General features: G+C 45.3%; 1 protein-coding gene across 1 annotated transcript; it reads right to left on the bottom strand.

The window, feature by feature from the left end:
* Window positions 1–6,917: 6,917 nt before the first annotated feature.
* On the bottom strand, window positions 6,918–19,756 carry ankk1 (ankyrin repeat and kinase domain containing 1). Its single transcript, XM_076290373.1, has 8 exons — window positions 19,458–19,756; window positions 13,728–14,010; window positions 12,566–12,714; window positions 12,368–12,417; window positions 11,998–12,153; window positions 9,919–10,031; window positions 9,419–9,443; window positions 6,918–9,177 (listed from the first exon to the last, which is right to left on the bottom strand). Exons 1-8 carry the CDS (start codon window positions 19,631–19,633, stop codon window positions 7,889–7,891), a joined length of 2,241 nt encoding a protein of 746 aa, XP_076146488.1. The 5' UTR covers window positions 19,634–19,756; the 3' UTR covers window positions 6,918–7,888.
* Window positions 19,757–20,336: the final 580 nt, after the last annotated feature.

Below are 20,336 nucleotides of genomic sequence, written 5' to 3'. Positions count from 1 at the left end.
TCGGAGGGTGTCATAATGATCCTACACTTTCAATTTCGTGCAGTTTTGACCATGTCAGCCAGAGATATTGTGATGAAAACACCTAATTTTTTGCTTTTTAATTTTTAACTAGGTGGCGCTATACATGAAATAAGTGGTAATGGGATGGGTTGACATGGCCCCTTGAGATCAACATACAAAAAAAAGGTGGACCTCCTAGGCCCTACGGTTCTCGAGATATTCACAGAAAACTGTCTCCGGCCACCTACAGGCCAGTTGGTGTATAGTAACATAAATTAATTTATTGTGTGGCCCCCCATGAACGGAATTCCACGAAACTTGGCGTGCATTCAGAGGGTGTCATAATGATCCTACACTTCCAATTTCGTGCAGTTTTGACTATGTTAGGTCACAGATACCTGCGATTACAACACCTCATTTTTACTTTTTTGTGTTTAACTAGGTGGCGCTATACATGAAATGAGTGGTTATGGAATGGGTTGACATGGCCCCTTGAGATCAACATACAAAAAAAAATGGTCCTCCTAAACCTTACGGTTCTCGAGATATTCACAGAAAACTGTGTCTGCCCTACCCTCCTTTCGGGGGGTGCAGTCCAGCGGGGGGGCTACAGATCAAAACGAAAAACGATGGTTCCATGCTATCCATATGGGGTTACATGCCCACCAAGTTTCGTCTACCCCGGTCTTTCAGTGTCCCGGGAATCATTGACGGAAATTTGGACATGCGAAAAAGAAAAAAAAAAAAAAAAAAAATCTGACTAAACCTATATGACCGCCGCTTCGCTGCGCGGCGGTCATAATAAATCATTATGCAAATACTTTTACTTTTAATACTTAAAGTACATTTAAAAACAGGTAGGCCTACTTTTTACTTTTACTTAAGTAGGGTTGTCATTGTGGTACTTTTACTTTTACTAAAGTAAATATTTCTCTGTGTATTTGTACTTTTACTTAAGTACTGAGTTTCAATACTTCCTTCACCACTGTAGGCCTATATCTACAACGTTTAAGCTACTTACTCTGTAGATAGACATCCATCTGGCCCCTCCGGTGTGATCCTCCGGCTCTGATTGATATTAGGGACATGAAAAAAAGTCTCCAGAACTGCTACATTTATTACGGATTGAAACTCTCCCGTCGAGTTTTCTCGCGGTAAAAGGTCCCACTCCAAACAACATAAAGACTCTTCCTCGGAGTGCATGGCTTCACAGCACCGGCAGATGCACCACCAGTTCCCCGTGCTTCGAGACGGTGTTGTGGCTGCAGATGCAGCGGTCTCCTCAGCACGCTGTCGCTCTCTTGCAGCTCTCTCATCGCGCTCCCTTAGCTCTTCATCGGTCCATTCTGGTTCAAACAAATATGGACGTCCATCGAATTCGGATGGGTGGAAGTCAAAGTCGTGGTATTCAGGATCAGATGCATACTCCGCCATTTCAGCAAACGTCTTTTGTCAACGACAATACTTTTCACCGAGTGGAATGAGTCTACTACAACTCAACTAACTTCATTCTTTTCCCACGTGCGACACACACCACTTTTTGAATGGTCACGTGCACAGTCCTCCTTCCGTCAACAACACGATATTCTTATGATTTTATCTTATTGTATTATTTCATTGTATTTATTTTTATTATTTTTTTTTTTTTTTTTTTACTTCCATGTCCTGTAGCCTCCTGACTACCAGCAGTTCAATTTTGTCCTCTTTAGAGGACCTTTATAAACCAGAATATCTCCCACATCATACATTCTATTGAGCTAATTCCTTTTGTTCTCTAAAGAGGACATTTAGGGCTTTTAAATGGTATCACATGTATGGGGGTGGGGTTTTGGGAACTTCCTCTTCCTCTTCAAAGAAAATGGTGGCCATCACCAAAAGGACATTTTATGGAAAGAAGAAAAGTAAGTGCTTAAACAAGTTAGTTGAGCATTTCACATTTAAAATGTTGTTGTTGTTTTTTCTATGAATCTCTTAAAAACAGTTAAAATAATTTTCTGAAGTAATGTAACAATGTTTTACCATCATAGGAGAGTGTTAAACAATTGTCCTCCGCAGTGGACATTTGTAGTTACTACCTCCATTTTTTTCTCTTTTTTACTTATTTTTGATTCAGTTTTATGTGTACAGTGTTATGAAGTCCACTGTAATGGACACTTTTTATTTCTTAAATAAAAACATTTAAAAAAAAAAAAAAAAGTTTTCAGTATGCTCATTGTCTTCCAAACTATTGGGGAAGTTAAGAAAAAAAAGAATTTGGAGATTTTTTTTTTCTTGGTAGTCAGGAGGGTAGGCCTATGTTTTTTTCTGTTAACCATTGTATTCTTTTAACTATTTATGCATGATTTAATTTTTGATAACAGTTGATGGTGTCGCTATAATGCACCTCTTAAAGATGTTTGATTAATAATAAAAAAAAAAAAAAAAAACACGAGATTCTCGGTTTAAAATGGCGTTGCCCGGAAAACAAACTGAAACAGGTAGGGCTCTATCCTGCACTCAGCGCAATTGACTTTGTATACTCACACTTTTGTCTTTCCTATTTTGCAGTCAGTGCATATTGGGATTCTCCCTCCACAGGTACATGTCTGTAAATTAGGGAATTCGATTGTGCCCACGGGGCGGTTCAGCGAAAAGACGGGGCGTGTTCCAGCCACCATAATAGCAATCAGCTATGGAACAAGCGTGCCTGTTGTTCAAGGGAATGTGAGATGACGCTCTGTAATGAACAGTGTTCCATCATTAGAACACCTACCCCCCTCCCCCCAATTATAATGTAAATACAACATTTTTGGGGGGGGGGTTCCAATGATGGAACACTGTTCTTTAAGAGGTTCAGTAAAACCCATTTAACACCAGATTTCCCCTTTAATAATTTTTTCCTGCCTGTTGTTTCTTTCGGTGTTTTTTTCGATGTTTCACTGACCAACCCCTCGCACGCACGCACACACACACACACACACACACACACACGCACACTAAAGGTAACAAAACGTTTAATTTAAATAGCCTATGGTATCCCACCAGCATTGTTTCCTCACCAGTGTAAGTGTAACGGATACCAGCTAGCTTAGCTGTGCTTGTGGAACATTGGTAAACCTCACTCGCCCGCCTCCCGATCCGATGTGCTGCTGTTCGCGGGTTCGAGTCCGGGTGTGTGCAGGGCTGAATCGCGCAGGTTCAACACAACACAGGTTACATAAGGAAACCAGTGTAAGGAAACTACCCATTAATTAGATGTGCAAGGCAAGTAGGCAGCATTTTATTTAGGCTATTTATTTATTTTTGTCCCTGTGCACGATCGGAGTTCACTGCTGATATTCTGGGGATACAACATAGCTAATAGGCTATAGGGACTTTAGCCTTTAAATATCTTTGCTGCATTGGATCAGTCTCCTTTCTAGAACAGGCAAGAGTTTAATGGCAGTTTAATCTAGTCTCGTGTTAGCAGAGCCCATAGACCTTAAAACAACCAGCGGATGGCGGGCGGGTGCGGTTTTGAAAATTGGTCAAAAAACGTTGATGCGGATGGATGGCGGACGGATAATGAGTTTTGTGATGCAGTTGCGGATGAAATAATAACCCATCTGCGCATCTCTATTGTGTGTGTGTGTGTGTGTGTCTGTATGTGTTTGTGCGTGTGTGTGTGTGCACATGTGTGTGTGTGTGTGTGTGTGTGTTTATTTGTGTGTGTGTGTGTGTGTGTTTGTGTTTGTGTTTGTTTATGTATACCATAGGGATGTGTGTGCCATATGTGACTAGAACTGCAGTTTACTGTTCAAGGTTGTAGATGAATTTGTTCACCCACCACGAAAGATTGTGAAAGTAAAAAAAAAAAAACAGTACTAAATTCACAGTAGTAAATCAAAGTGTTGAAGGTTAAAAGCCTTTAGGGCATGCTAACCATTCATCTGACAGAGGCACACACACTTTGAAACCGCAGAGAATCCTCAAAAACACATCTCGGAAACACAGCAAAAGACATTATGGTCTGGCATATCTTCAGTCAGAATGAAGTACACAGACAGCATATGACGTGGAGAGACAGTGGAGAAACCCTGAGGTCTAATGAAACAGAATGACGCATAGAGTGGGTCTGACCCCAACAGAAAGCCAGATAAGTCTAGATCAGGGGTGGGCAAACTTTTTGGCTCAAGGGCCACATTGGGTTTTGTAAATTGGCCGGTGGGCCGCACGACAACAACCCCCCCCCCCCCCCCACCCCACAACACACACATAAAAAAAATCCATTTTTTATAGACTATAATTTAGTATGAAAAGTATTTATTTTAAAATATTAATTGCTTAAAAATACTGCTAATTTTATGCTGTTTAACAATAAATTGTGCACTGTCGCTTTAAGACAGTTGCTTTAATTCACATTTATTTCTCAATGATCTTCTGCCTGCTCCACTATGGCTAGTGCTGTACCTACGGCTGGGCCCTCTCACAGTTTTTAAATGGTCAGTAGTGGGAACTACTGTTGCCTTCATGATTTCCTTTTAACAGTTTCTTATAAGAAGGAGATATCAATTATCAACAATGACAAGCCAGCTGGAACCTGCAGCTCTCTCTCCCTCTCGTGAGTGCAGACGCGTTCCCAATTAAATGGATTGCATAATGTTCATGTTAGATCTGCTGCAAAGGAGATAACTAAGAGTTAACTTAATTTATCATGATGTTATCTCTATTTAACATGATGTTTTGTCATTGACATTGTAGACGTTCTCTAAGGAGAGTGAACAGCAGTTTGCAGTAAAGCTAACCAACATCATCTCTATCGCAGGAAAAAAATAGCGAGCAGCCTGATAACCAAAAGAAATGCTCGGCGGGCCAGATGAAAGTGCTTGGCGGCCCGCAGTTTGCCCACCCCTGGTTTAGATCCATCACCCAGGTGGCACTGCAGCAAGCCAATGAGCTCCCTGATCCATCACCCAGGGGGCATTCAGTGAACCAATCGGCTCCCAGATCCATTACCCAGGTGGCGCTCAGTGAGCCAATGAGCTCCCAGATCCATCACCCAGGGGCCATTTAGTGAGCCAATCAGCACCCAGATCCATTACCCAGGTGGTGCTCAGTGAGCCAATGAGCTCCCAGATCCATTACACAGGGGGACCTCAGCAAGCCAATGAGCTCCCAGATCCATTACCGTCCATCAGGTACCGATCCATCAGGTACCGGTCAGCAAGCCAGTGAGCTCCCATGAATACAGCTCAGATTGCGTGCAGGACACTAAGGCCGTCCACCTGTGCAGTGGTCAACCTCGGCTACCTCTCCACATCCAACAAATCACTTCACACAGCACCTAGCAGGTGGGTGGGAGAGAACGATCACACACACACACACACACACACACACACACACACACACAGACCCCAGAGCGCCTGGCAATACTCCTTCAGCACGTTCTGTTTCCACGGTGCCCATCACGCTCCTTCAGCAGGTTTCGTCTCCACGGCTTCCTGTCTCCATCTCCATTCCTCTTTACGTCAAAGTCTGTCACTACAGCACAGCACAAGTGTGAAGGGTTGTGTGTGTGTGTGAGATGCTTTTTCTCTCACTCTTTGTTGAGTGTGTGCAGGGTGTTTGTCAGGCCCTGTCTGCCCCTTAGACATCAGCAGGGAGGCTCTGGCTGAGTCCCTGATGCCACAGACCCGCATGTAATCTTCTAAGTGTGTGATGTGTGCTTTTGATATAACCCTTTAATTAAAGCCTGGAGCTCAGAGGTGTGCGTGAGAGGGCAGCGGGTTGGTTGGGGCAGACGACGGCGTCTTATCGCTGGACGCTGGCTGTGCTGCGGCCTCTCTCAGAATCACAACTCTGATGTGATCTGCAGTTTATGGATGTGGACGTTCATCCTGCTTGGGGATGAATAGAAGGGCTTTTCATAGCAATTGGAATAGTATGTGCGACAAAAGCCACACGTGACAAGATAAGACTGACAGCATGAAGGGCGCGGAGCTGATGTTGAGGATCCGGGCGCGTTTGGAGTGCATGCTGTAGTGAGTGGCGGGCTGATCTGAGGAGGAAATCTTTTCTTTATCAGCTACGGTTTGTTATGAGGTGGAGCCGAGGGGAATGCAGCCAGACTGGTTATCACGCCACTGTCAGCCGCCAGAAGCCTGTGGAATCCTCATGATGAATTTCCCTCTCAACCATCCCTCACAAACCTACACACACACACACACACACACACACACACACACACACACACACACACACACACACACATAAACACAAGCACACATACACACACACACACACATACACACACACACACACACACACACACACACATAAACACAAGCACACAGACACATACACACACACACACACACACACACACACACACACACACACACACACACACACACATAAACACAAGCACACATACACACACACACACACATACACACACACACACACACACACACACACACACATAAACACAAGCACACAGACACATACACACACACACACACACACACACACACATAAACACAAGCACACATACACACACACACACACATACACACACACACACACACACACACACACACACACACATAAACACAAGCACACAGACACATACACACACACACACACACACACACACACAAATTAACACAAGCACACAAACACATATTCACAGATATAAATACATGCACAAAAAGCACACACGCAAACCCAAACACACATACTGTAGATACATACACACAAACAATCATACACATACACACACCATAAGTTGCCGGAAATTGAGTTCTCAGAAGGGCAACAGGCTCAGAGAGGGAGAGGGAGAAAGAGAGACACCCAGGTGTGTGTGTGTGTGTGTGTTTCTGAAGCCCAGGCAGCAAATCTGTTCCACACAGCAGTCTGGCCTACATGCACCCAAAGACAGAGACACAAAACACACATCATACAGAACAAACACTTTCATTTGATGGCACTGCAGAATTCCACACATGACTTTCCTGCACCAGCAAAATGTACTATATAAAGAAATAACACTACAGATTTCCTTTTGGAATCCCAAACAGCGCATTTCTTTGTGGTACAGCGTATAATGTCACTGTTGATTGTAGTGCATCTCACAACAACAACAACAACAACAACATAAATTAACACGTCAACGTCCTCCTGCTGATTTGTTGAGGCTGATTAGTAATCACAACATACAGGTCAGGTTGTTCTGATGAAGAACAGCACTGTTGAGAAATGCCTGATCTCACCCCTGAACAGATCGATGGCTGAGCGCTTTATGAGCTGAAGAGCTGGGCAGGAATAACAGGGTTATCAGGGAGGAAAAGGAGCCGGAGGAGGTGAAGAGCTGATCAATGGGACAAGTCGATGCTCACCTTCCCATCATCAGTACCAAGTTGCTGTTTGCCATCACGCACGGCTGACTGCTGATGACCCGAGGGAGAGTGTGTGTGTGTGTGTGTGTGTGATGTGTATATGTTTGTGTGTGTGTGTTTGATGTGCATAATGTGTGTGTGTGTGTCTGATATGCATAATGTGTGTGTGTGTGTGTGTGTGTGAGTGTACTGTGTGTGTGTGTGTGTGTGTGTGTGTGTGTGTGTGTGTGTGTGTGAGTGTACTGTGTGTGTGTGTGTGTGTGTGTGTGAGTGTACTGTGTGTGTGTGTGTGTGTGAGTGTACTGTGTGTGTGTGTGTGTGTGTGTGTGTGTGTGTGTGTGTGATGTGTGTGAGTGTGTGTGTGTGTGTGTGTGTAATGTGTGTGAGTGTGTGTGTTTTTTGTGTGTGTGTCTTTGTGTGTTACCCCTCCTCATCTTCCTCCAGTAGCTTGACTGCCTCCTGGTGACCATTGCTTCGGGCGATGTCCATGTGTGTGTGTGTGTAATGTGTGTGAGTGTGTGTGTCTTTGTGTGTTACCCCTCCTCATCTCGCTCCAGTAGCTTGACTGCCTCCTGGTGGCCATTGCTGCGGGCGATGTCGAGGGCTGTGTGTCCGCGTGTGTCACGGGCACTGCGGCTGGCGTGGTTGAGCAGGAGTGCCCGGACGATGCCGGCCGCACCGCTCTGCGCCGCCACGTGCAGGGGAGTGGCCTGGGCGTGGTTGCGGGCGTTGACGTCGGCCTGGCGGGAGAGGAGCTGCAGTGCGCTGGGGAAGCATCCGGAGCGCGCTGCCAGGTGGAGCGGCGTCCAGCCGGCGTCGTCCGCCAGGTCCGGCTTCGCGCCTGCCGCCAGCAGCTGAGGCACCACCTTGTCCTGTGCATGGTGACAGGCCAGGTGCAGCGCTGTCCAGCCCTGAGACCCACGAGCATCCACCTCCCCGCCCTGAGCCTCCAATGCCAGTACCGTCTCCCCGTGCCCACGCAGTGCGGCCAGGTGTAATGGCGTCCAGCCCTGGGCAGTTCGCGCGTTGGTACCCTCTCCGTGGCCCAACAAGTAACGGCAGATGAGTGTGTGCCCGCGTACCGCCGCCAGGTGCACGGGTGTGTGTCCGCGCGCGTCAGCGCTCGTCACGTCCGCCCCGCGTTCCACCAGCAGCCGCACCATGCGTACGCGGCCCTCCTCCACCGCCAGGTGCAGCGGGCAGTCGCCAGCGCTGTCAGGCAGCGAAGGGTTGGCACCCTTCCCCAACAGCAGCTTGGCGATGCCCAGGTGCCCATAGGTGCTGGCCATGTGCAGCGGTGTGCGCCAGTGCTGCCCCTCCCTCACGTCAATGCCCGCCAAGCGTGCCACCAGCACCCGCGCCACCCCCTCGTGCCCGTTCTGGGCTGCCAGGTGCAGCGGTGTCCACTGCTCCTTCTCAGTGGCGTCCGGAGGCGCCCCGTGCTCCAGGAGGAACCTGGCCGCCCGCTCGTCGCCATTCTGGGCGGCGAAGTGCAGCGGCGCCCAGCCGTCCTCGTCCCCGAGCGCCACGTCGGCCCCCTGCTGCACGAGGAGTGCGCTGATGTCGTGGAGTTTGCAGAGCACGGCGACGATCAGAGGGGTGTAACCGCGCTGGCTCTGAGCGTTGACCTGTGCCCCGAGGCCGAGCACGCGCCGCACGCTCTCCATGTCTCCGCTGGCCACCGTGTAGTGCAGCAGCGAGTTGTTCTCCTTGAAGCGCATCGCCACGTGCTCCTGGCGCAGGCTCCGATGGAACTTCTCAAAGTGTTTCTTGGTCAGGGACTCCAAAGCATCGTCGTTGGCATCCTCCTCATTGCCAGCCTCTGTGAGGAAGGGCAGCAGAAACACACTCTTACTGGTCACATACACATAATGGCTTTTAAAATGATACACCAGAATATTATTTTCTGGAAAATATGGTGGAAAAGATAAATGGCAAAAAGGTAATCGATGTAAACGATTACTGCTCACACATTTCTCCAAAAGAAATGAGTTTAATATTGTAATGACGGACAATAGAATATGATAAAATATTCATTGAAGATGAAATATGAGACCACTTACCTGGGAATGGCGGAGCTGCTGGTTCCTTCGAAAGAGAAAGAGAGAGATAAAATGTTGTTAGTGGGGACAAATAGACTACTGGCAAGTAAGAAAATTGCTTGTTTAAACAGATGTATGCCAGCGGACATCTTTTATAGGAGCGAAAACAGGTAAAAGTGCTCCACAAACAAAATGGAAGAAACGTCAGAGCTGTTTGTCCTCAGGTCAGGTAGTGAAAGTTGTAGCTAGAACTCTGCCAGTAATGCCCCCTAAGCTGACATTGCATTCTCAATTCGGTGCTCCAGCAGGCTGTGTGTGTGTGTGTGTGTGTGTGTGTGTGTGTGTGTGTGTGTGTGTGTGTGTATGTGTGAGTGTGTGTGTGTGTGAAAAGGCAAGACCAAATAAGGCTGGGATGGGGGGGTTAGGCCGGATTGAGAATGTGAACTAGAGGGAGAGATGCTTATCTTCAGTTTGAGATTAATATAATTGTGTGTGTGCTTGGTGGTGGTAGGTAAACTTACTTTCTGACTGGGCATTGTGCTGTATGGAAGGGTAGGTATCTCCTTATTGCGCCCACGACCAACATCAGGGATTTTCAGAACCTCACTCAGGACCTCGGTCTTCTCAATGATGTCTGGTAATGAAAGGATCGGCACATCCATAACTCTGACAGCACAGAGTTAGCATGGTTAATGCAGGTGACAGGTGAGATCTAAGGGCACAGGCTAACAGGAGAGAGCTACCTATACCAGGAGAGAGTTGGCATAGGTGCATTGCTAACAAGAGAGGGCTGCCATGGGTCATAATGCTAAACTTTAAACAGAGATTGCTCAAATTCCGTGTAATGCTAACAGGGTATGGCTAACACGGGTTACAAACCCCTTGAAGAATGTTAGCATGATTTATCATACCAGCTATACATTAGATATATGCCCAGTCAGTGCAACATTGAAATGTGTGGTCATATGTCAGGTCCACAACAACACCAAGTTTTTGGCAGTGTCTCTAGAATAATGTAAGAGAACCTGTTTGCCAAAGTCACACATGACTTGACAGTGCTGAGCTGTCTGTAGCCCAATCGAGACATTGTTTTGTTTACAACGCTGTTAATTACACAGCAACATTGTGCCTCGTTGCCCCTCTTAATCTGATTCATACTGCTCATCAGGCAGCCATTATGCAATGCTGAAGAGAAACACCGCCGCAGGCCCAACATATTACATTCAATCTCTGCTAATGTATGCTAATTAGGTGTGTATCATTTCTTATCAGAAACCTGCTGGCGGAGTGTCTGCCGCTCCACTGAATACTTATGCACACATGCAGGTGTAATTAAGAACGATCAGCAGATTTTCCTGTCTGTGTGTCCTTCAGAATGTTTTGGCCCGTCTACGACCTTAGACACGGGGCAGGCTGCAAGCAGCTCGCACGGGGCGTTGATGATGGATGGCAGAGCACTCGTGCCAGTCACAGCCCGGCGTGCAGAAGCTAAGGGGCAGAGGGCTTAGGAGGGCAGGCTAGGCCGATGCTGTAGTGAGGGAGTTTATTTGGCCGGGGAAGTCTACAGGGCTTAGAAATGGAGAGTGCATCGGGAGGCAGAGAGGACAGAAGGGAGAGTTTTTATAAGAGGGTGAAAAAACTGAAGTGTTCATTTGCACTTGAGGTGATGATGCACAAAGCAACTTTTTGAGCAACGTTGTTCCAGAGTGTTGTTGATCTAGTGCGCTCCCGTAGATTTTGTGCTTCAGTCATGATTCAACTGTCATGATCATCTCATCACGGCCCTGTCACTACAAGCGTCTTATGCTTGATCACCCTCAAGCACATTGGACTTTCTACAAGCGTCTTATGCTTGATCACCCTCAAGCACATTGGACTTTCTTAATTTAATTTATATAGTGTATTTAGTATTTAGTTTTGTTAGTTTTCTTATCTTTCTTATCTTCTACTGTCTTTATTGTACAGTGGAGTTTAGTTATATGTTTATACTTATACTTATGTTTACCATTTCTGCTGTAAGTGCATGTTGTGTGTGATGTCTGTATGCTACTGAGACCCTTGAATTTCCCCATGGGGATCAATAAAGTATCTATCTATCTATCTATCTATCTATCTATCTATCTATCTATCTATCTATCTATCCATCAGGAAACACAGAACCATTCATGTGGTTCCCCAGCAGCACTGCTCAAAAAGTTACCCCATGTGTATCATCACCTTTAGTGGTTCCCAAGAAAGCCAGCATTTTGACAAGAACTGGGGTCTAATTAGACAGTTAGGAAGTATTTTAGAAAGCTGGCCTCTGATTGGGCAGTTAGGCATTTTCTGGGAAGACTGGCCTATAAATGGGAGGTTAAGCTGTGTGAGCGGTGAGCCTGAGAAGGCTATTTTGTGACTGGGTGGAACTTCAGTTCAGAACACAGTTGGCCTGTGATTGAGTGGTACCTGAAAAATCTGGCCTGTGACTGGGCGGTATCAGAGAAGGTTGGCCTGTGATTGGGCGGTATCTGAAAAATCTGGCGTGTGACTGGGCGGTATATGAGATAGCTGGTCTGTGATTGGGCAGTACCTGAGAAAGCTGGTCTGTGATTGGGCAGTACCTGAGAAGGCTGGCCTCTGTTTTGGGTGCTGCTGCCAGCACTCCTGCATGATGGCGATCATGTCCTGGCACTCACGGGGCTTGTCGTCTGGAATTTTCGCCACGCTTGGCCGTTTCCCCGACGACACACGGATGATTACTTCTGTCATGTTGGCCCCTAGAGCCATGAAGAGAGAGCGAGAGAGAGAAAGAAAGAGAGTGTGAAAGAGAGAGAGAGTGAGAGAGAGTGAAAGAGAGAGGGAGAGAGTGAAAAAGAGAGAGAGCGAGACATGAGGTAGGTTGTGGAGAGTGACCGGACTGGTTTGGTTCAGCTGAGTGAGTTTGTCAGTTGAGTGACAGGTCGTGTTTAAACCAGCGCAGCATGAACTCACCAGCATAGGGCTTCTTCTGCGTGAGAATCTCCCACAGCACCACAGCCACGCTGCAGACACAGAGCAGAGGAGCATAACCAATGAGGCTGCAGCATGCAGGCGGCAAAAACTCTCTATGCATCAGGTGTCTGATGCAAATCCATTCTGACAGTGCGAATATGATTCATCCTGAGAAGTGATTGTGCGTCTGCCTCTCACCTGTAAACATCGTACTTGTTTGTTGGGGGGTCTGGGCTCTGGCAGAAGGCCTCAGGGGGCACATAGCTGATGTTGCCTCTGGCCCTCAGATGCTCCATCACCGCCATGCCTGAGCACCCCTCCCACTTTATCACGCCGAAATCTGAAATCTGCACAGACACAACTGAGATGTGGGCGTCTGAAGACACAACTCAACTGGAGAAAACTAGACACAATTCAACAGCAGGAAACTATACACATCCTCCAAGGCATGAAGTTAAGTGGTTGGCTGTGTTTCCAGTAATGGGAAGTTGTTATGCACTCTGTATTTTAAATATTCTGCTTTGTGTGTTTTATGTCTTCTATTATTTTTTCTATTTTATGTACTTTATTTTCAACTATTGGCATTTTATTATTATTCTTTGCTTTTGTTTATGTAAAGCACTAACAAACAAACTAGCCCTGAGTAGGAACCGCTCTTTATAAGTAAACCTGCCCTGCCTTGGCCTCAAGCCCTGCAGAAATCACTACAGCCATAGACCATGTCTTGACTCGGAGTCACTTTGTTTTTCTTTAGTCTGTTTGTTTTTCTTTCTGTGACCTAAGACTAAGTCACTACAGAGGGAGAGCCAGAGGCAAAGAGCACACGGATACAAATGTGTGATGTCCTATCCCTCGGTGACTAAATTTTCGGACCATCTATGACCATCTCTGCCCTTATCTTCCTTGTCCTACTGATCTTGACTCTGGTCAAGGTCTCTGTATATTAGTCTTTGTAAAGTGTAGTTCCCTAGTAGAAAGCCCAGTTCACCACCTAAGCACCACCTAAGCACCACCTAAGCTCCACCTAAACACCACCTAAACACCACCTAAGATCCACCTAAACACCACCTAAGCACCACCTAAACACCACCTAAGCACCACCTAAGCACCACCTAAACACCACCTAAGCACCACCTAAACACCACCTAAGCACCACCTAAGCTCCACCCCAATCCTTCTCTGTCTTTTCCTGCTGAACTTGACTCTGGATAGAGCATCTGCTGAATAATGTAATGTACTGTAATCTCTGTCCTGGTCCTGTCTCTCAGACATTCTCTGTCCTGCGGTCTATTCATCTCTCAGGCCTTCTCTTCACTTCTCCTATCCTCCTCCTGTGCTGTTGTTGTGATGTCCTGCTGACCTTGACGTGCAGGTGGTCGTCCAGCAGGATGTTGGCCGGCTTCAGGTTGAGATGGAGGAGGGGTGGGTCCATGCTGTGCAGGAAGTTCATTCCCATGACGATCTCGTGGATCATCTGAAATTTCTTGGGCCACATGAGCGTGTGGCTGGACAGCAGGCCGTCCAGAGAGCCTTTGTTCATGTACTCCATCACTACGGCCTGCGGGTCGTTGCACATGCCGTAGACGGAGGTGATGTACTTAAACTTCACTTTCCCCAGCTTGGTCACTTCCTCCATCAGGTCCCTGATAACGAGAAGAGGAAACTACAGCTGAGAGTCTATCAGTACATCTGAAATGGGCCACACACATACACACACACTCACACACGAGGAGACTACAGCTGAGAATCCATCAGTATTGTACATCTGAAATGGCCAACACACACACACACACACAAGGAGACTACAGCTGAGAGTCCATCAGTACATCTAAAATGGCCAACATACACACACACACACACACACAAGGAGACTACAGCTGAGAGTCCATCAGTACATCTGAAATGGGCAACACACACACACACACACATACAAACACACACACACACATACAGTACGTACACACACACAAGGAGACTACAGCTGAGAGTCCATCAGTACATCTGAAATGCCCAACACACACACACACACACAGGAGGAAACTACAGCTGAGAGTCTATCAGTATATCCGAAATTACCAACACAAACACACTTTGAATCCTCTGGTGACAATGCTTCATACTTCATCCAGGTAAGACTAAGGAAACTAGATGTACCGCAAAGCGATATAAAATATGACCGCCACTCAGTCCTACACATTCTCTCCGGAAAAATAAATCACGCTTGTCAATTTGTTTCCATCTCCTACTCCATCCACTACTCTTTCATCTTTTGTGTATGTAAATGAGTGTGTGCATGTGTGCATTTGCTTTTGTGTATATGTGTGCTTCTCTGTGTGTGTGTGTGTGTGTGTGTGTGCATGTGTAGTGTACAGTCACTAATTGTACACATATATTTATTTATTGTATGGTCCCCCATGAACGGAATTCAACAATTTAACATGATTTTTTTTTTGACATTGACATTGTAAACATTCTCTAAGGAGAGTGAAAAGCAGTTTGCAGTAAAGCTAACCAACATCGTCTCTATCGCAGGAAAAAAATAGCGAGCAGCCTGATAACCAAATGAAATGCTCGGCGGGCGGGATGAAAGTGCTTGGCGGGCCGGATCCGCGGGCCGCAGTTTGCCCACCCCTGCCCTAAGGTTCTCGAGATATTCACAGAAAACTGAGCCCACCCTTCCCTCCTTTCAGGAGGTCCAGTCTGGTGGGGGCGAACCAAAAATCAATGGTTCCATGTCATCCTTGTGGGGCTACATGCCCACATGCTGGCTTGGCAGAGAAGTGAAACACAGGTGTTCGGTGATTGGGATTGGGATAACTGAAACAAGGAGTGAAAACAAGGAGAGTTTACAGTACACTGCTGAGCTGGGAGTTCATACTGGGCCATCACACACGTCCTAGATCTGAACAATAAATGAGGTGTGTCATAAGTGCACAGGTGTGCTACTGCTGTGTGTGTGTGTGTGTGTGTGTGTGTGTTGGGTTACCTGAAACCTGCAATTTATCATAACATTGACTCAATACATGAGATGTCGCACCAGGTGTGTACTGTATGCGTGCTCTACTGGGTGTGTACATTACCTGCGTGTGTCTTGCCTGCTTGTGTGTGTGTGTGTGTATGTGTGTGTGTGCATGTGTTTGTGTGTGTGTGTGTATGCGTGTATGTGTATGTCTTACCTGCTTGTGTGTCTGTGGGTGTGTGTGTGTGTGTATGCGTGTATGTGTATGTCTTACCTGCTTGTGTGTGTCTGTGTGTGTGTGTGTATGTCTTACGTGTGTGTGTATGTCTTACGTGTATGTGTGTGTATGTCGTACGTCCCCACCCAATCAAACTCCCCAGGCCACACAAACCCCCCTAATCTCCCTTCACCATCCCCACCCCGTCATCCCACCACCCACTCAAACTCCACAGGATCCCCTGAATACCCATCACCATCCCCACCCAAGCACATGATGTTCCCTGCAAGAATGGAGAGACTGCTACCAGTAGCCATGCAGAGTTTTACTAGCCCAAGATCATTAGCACCAAAGAAGCGAAGGGCACCTCCACCCCCTCGCCCTCCCCCTCCCCGTTTAGAAGGATCTCTTAAGCAGCAGCAACCTCTTAGTTCATTTTCTCAGCCGGCATATAGCATGGAATGTGCAGTGGAAAATACAGATGGCAGCAGCAGGGGACAATTATATGATGACTGTACTGCATGATATTCTCAGGGTCCCTGCAATATAAATGGTACTGACAGTAGTTTTGAGAACATGCCGGGACCCAGTAAGCCCATGACATTCTCTATTCCTGTATTGACAAGAAATAGAACACAAATGCATCGAGCTTATAGGGTAAACCAGTCCAATCTCCTACCCGTACCACATCAACCTCAGATTTCCCCCATGGATCATATTTCCCCAACAGCAAAACTAGCACTCCTAAATATCAGATCTCTTTCAAACAAATCATTCTTAATTTATGATCTAATTTGCACACACAACCTTGATTTTTTACTTTTAACTGAGACATGGTTAGATCAAGCAAACAGTGCTGCTACTCTCATCGAATCAGCTCCCCCAAATTTCAGTTTTTTGAGTGCTACCAGAGCAAATAAAAGAGGTGGGGGGATAGCCACAATTTTCAAGACATCTTTTCAGTGCAATCAGTCGTCATTCGGTGACTTTACTTCATTTGAATATCTGTGTGCATGCATTAAGTCTTCTCCTCAGATTTTATTACTGACAATTTACAGGCCTCCAAAACATTCAGCTAAAGTTTTTCTTGAAGAGCTAGGTGAACTGCTATCAGTTGTTTGCATAGAGTTTGACTGTCTTATTATATCAGGGGATCTAAACTTGCATGTGGATAATCCTGAAAACAATTATGCTAAGGAATTCATTGCACTAATCGATACTTTCTCCCTAACACAGCATGTACAGGGGCCAACACACTCTCTCGGCCATACCCTCGACCTTGTTATCACAAAGGGTCTCGATGTCTCTACAGCTGTTAAAGACCTGGCCTTATCTGATCATTTCTGCGTGTTCTTTGATGTGTCTATGTCCCCACACACTCAAAACAAAGCTATGATGGTAAAAAGGAGAATCATAAATGATCAGACAAGTGCTCTCTTTGAGCAAGCACTTTCACTAAAGTCAAGTCAACTGTCAGACTCTGAAGACTTATTTGATCACTTTAATGCAAAAATGGCAAACATTATGGATGACATTGCTCCATTACAATTCAAGAAAGTTAAGGACAAACAGAAAGCACCATGGAGGCAAAATCCAGCAGTTAAACTTCTAAAAAGAGAGTGTAGGAAGACTGAAAGAAAATGGCGTAAATACAAACTTCAGATCCACTATGAAATCCATAAAGAGATGCTCCGCACATATAACTCTGAAATATGCAAAGCAAGACAGTCTTTCTTTTCTAACATTATCAATAGAAGTTCAAATAACACTCGTATTCTATTTTCAACTGTTGATAAGTTAACAAATCCCCCCTCACAATTAGCGCCTGAACTTCTCTCAACTAATAAATGCAATGAGTTTTCATCTTTTTTTAAAGGTAAAATTGACAAAATCAGACTCAACATATCTGCTCAATTACAAATTCAACAACCTGAACTTCCAGCAACAAACAGAGGGAAACTAAACTTGATGTCAGAGTTCAGCTTGATAGACTACGAAACACTTGAAAAAACGGTACAGAATCTCAGCTCTTCCACATGTGTCTTAGACACTCTGCCTACCAATTTCTTCAAAACTGTTTTTCACCTCATAGCGGCGGATGTCCTTCAAATTGTAAATGTATCACTGCTGTCTGGCACTTTTCCTAAGTCACTGAAAACAGCTGTTGTAAAGCCACTTCTCAAGAAGAATAACCTGGATGCCTCCATGCTAAACAATTACAGGCCCATATCCAATCTACCTTTTATTGGCAAAATTATTGAAAAAGTAGTCTTTAATCAATTAACCACCTTCCTAACATCAAATGGGTATTTTGATTACTTTCAGTCTGGTTTTCGGGCAAATCACAGCACTGAAACAGCTCTCATTAAAGTTTCCAATGACATACGCCTAAACACAGATTCAGGTAAAACATCAGTCCTAGTGCTACTGGACCTTAGTGCAGCTTTTGACACTGTTGATCACAATATTTTACTACACAGACTAGAACTCTGGGTTGGATTTACAGGCATAGTTATCAGCTGGCTAAAATCATATCTACAAGAAAGGAGCTTCTTTGTTGCCATCGGAAACTGTACCTCAACACCAACGTCCTTGACCTGTGGTGTTCCCCAGGGGTCAATCTTGGGGCCACTATTATTCAACCTCTATATGCTCCCACTTGGACAAATCATTCAAAATAATTTGATTTCATATCATAGCTATGCAGATGACACACAAATTTACTTAGCTCTATCACCAAACGACTATGGTCCTCTTGAATCTATGTGTCAGTGTATAGAACAAATCAACACCTGGATGTCTCAAAATTTTCTTCAGCTGAACAAAGAAAAAACTGAAGTAATTATATTTGGTAAAAATGAGGAAAGACTTAGGGTTGCCACTCTCCTTGGCACAAAAGGGTTGAAGGCAAAGGATACTGTTAAAAATCTTGGTGTATTAATTGACAGTGATCTAAATTTCAACAGCCACATGAAAGCGATAACTAAATCAGCTTTTTACCACCTCAAAAATATTGCCAAACTCAGAGGAGTTTGGCAAAATATTGCCAAACACAGATGTCAAAATATGACTTAGAAAAACTCATTCATGCATTTATCTCCAGCAGGGTTGATTACTGCAATGGACTGTTCACAGGCCTTCCTAAAAAGACTATTAAACAGCTTCAGGTGATACAAAATGCAGCAGCTAGGATTCTAACAAAAACTAAAAGAACTGACCACATTACTCCAATTCTTAAGTCCTTGCACTGGCTTCCAGTAAGTCACAGAATTGACTTTAAAGCACTATTGCTTGTTTATAAATCAGTAAATGGAGCAGGACCTAAATACTTGTCAGACATGCTTCAGCAGTACACACCTTCTCGTCCTCTCAGGTCCCAGGTGAAAAACCTGCTAGTAAAACCTATAGTTAGAACTAAACATGGTGAAGCAGCTTTTAGCTGCTATGCGGCTCAGCTGTGGAACCAACTTTCGGATGACATCAAAAAGGCCCCAACTGTAGCCAGTTTTAAATCTAGACTTAAGACCAAACTGTTCTCAGATGCTTTCTGCTAACTGTGCCGAGTTACAAATTCTGAATCTGCCTTGATAATTATTCTACTTTGTCTTTTATTACTTTTTTTTACTACTTTTACCTTTGTTTTGCTTACTAATTATTCTTTATTTTTAAATGATTTTACCTTGTTTTATGTTTTCTTTTTATTATGATCTTTACCTTTTAACTATTCTTTGACTATATTGCCCTTCTATGCTTTTATTTGTTATTATTGTTTGGTTTTGTTTATGTAAAGCACATTGAATGACCTCTGTGTATGAAATGCGCTATATAAATAAACTTGACTTGACTTGACTTGACTTACCTGCTTGTGTGTCTGTGTCTGTGTGTGTGCATGTGTGTGTGTTTGTGTGGCATACCTGTAGTGGCTGGTGTTGGAGAAGCATTTGAGTGCGCAGTTCTCCCTCCAGAGCTTGAGCTTAACGCGGTAGACCCGTCCAAAGCTGCGCTCTGCCACTTTCGCCCAGTCTCCCTCGAAGTCGTCGCGGCAGAAGAGCCGGAACTTCTCCAAAACCTCAGCGCCGACGGACGCCATCGCAATGCCTGCTCTCTGATCCCATGTGAGTGCGAGAGTGTGAGTGCAAGAGTGTGTGTGAGAGTGTGTGTGTGTGTGTGTCCCTCTGCCTTGCTACTGAGAGGCGTGACACTTACGGGAATCTCTGAGATGTTTCATGGAGTTGTTGTAAGGTTGGTGTGTGTGTGTGTGTGTGTGTGTGGGGGGGGTCATTTGCATAGAAATGTTCCAGAGCCGGTTCTTTAGGCCTGGGGGGGTGGAGAGGCGGGCCTGCAGGCAGGACGGATTTCTCACTAGAGGCCTCTCAAACTGGCTGTTCCACATTGAGCTATGGCTCTGATGCCAGGCATAATTTACACACACATACACACACACACACTCTCTTTCTCTCTCTCTCAGACCCAGATGGACTGTTTGAAGTGATTCCTTTCACTCTCTGTGAAGTGAACTACTCAAACTACTCCACACACACACACACAGACACACAAACAAGCACACACGTCTGTTTGTGGAGAAGGACAACATGCTGGATATGAAAGTCTTTATATGAGCACTTAAATAATAAGTCATTATAGTTCAGCAAATTGCCCATGATGTTTTGTTTTTTTTAAACAAAATTCATTCTGAATCGTGTTCTATTCTCTCTTCCTCCCACCACCCTCCTCTGAGTTTCGTCAGAAAGCCAAATCAAATGCTTGGGAACAGATTATCCATGAATACTGCA

The sequence above is a fragment of the Alosa pseudoharengus genome, unplaced genomic scaffold (genome assembly GCF_046254945.1).
Source record: "Alosa pseudoharengus isolate Yale_2024_CS ecotype anadromous, Long Island Sound unplaced genomic scaffold, YU_APseudo_1.1 YU_APseudo_1.1_scf_18, whole genome shotgun sequence".
Taxonomy (NCBI): domain Eukaryota; kingdom Metazoa; phylum Chordata; class Actinopteri; order Clupeiformes; family Clupeidae; genus Alosa; species Alosa pseudoharengus.
This window is presented reverse-complemented; position numbering and strand designations above follow the sequence as displayed.

Bases quoted from the DNA above. Each gene is read 5' to 3' on its own strand.
- ankk1 (XM_076290373.1), bottom strand. From the start codon at position 19,633: ATGGCGTCCGTCGGCGCTGAGGTTTTGGAGAAGTTCCGGCTCTTCTGC. The intron at 12,418-12,565 runs GTGAGAGGCAGA...CTGTGTCTGCAG, and splicing joins AACAAGTACGATGTTTACAG to CGTGGCTGTGGTGCTGTGGG. The intron at 9,444-9,918 runs GTAAGTTTACCT...TCTCTTTCGAAG, and splicing joins GCACAATGCCCAGTCAGAAA to GAACCAGCAGCTCCGCCATT.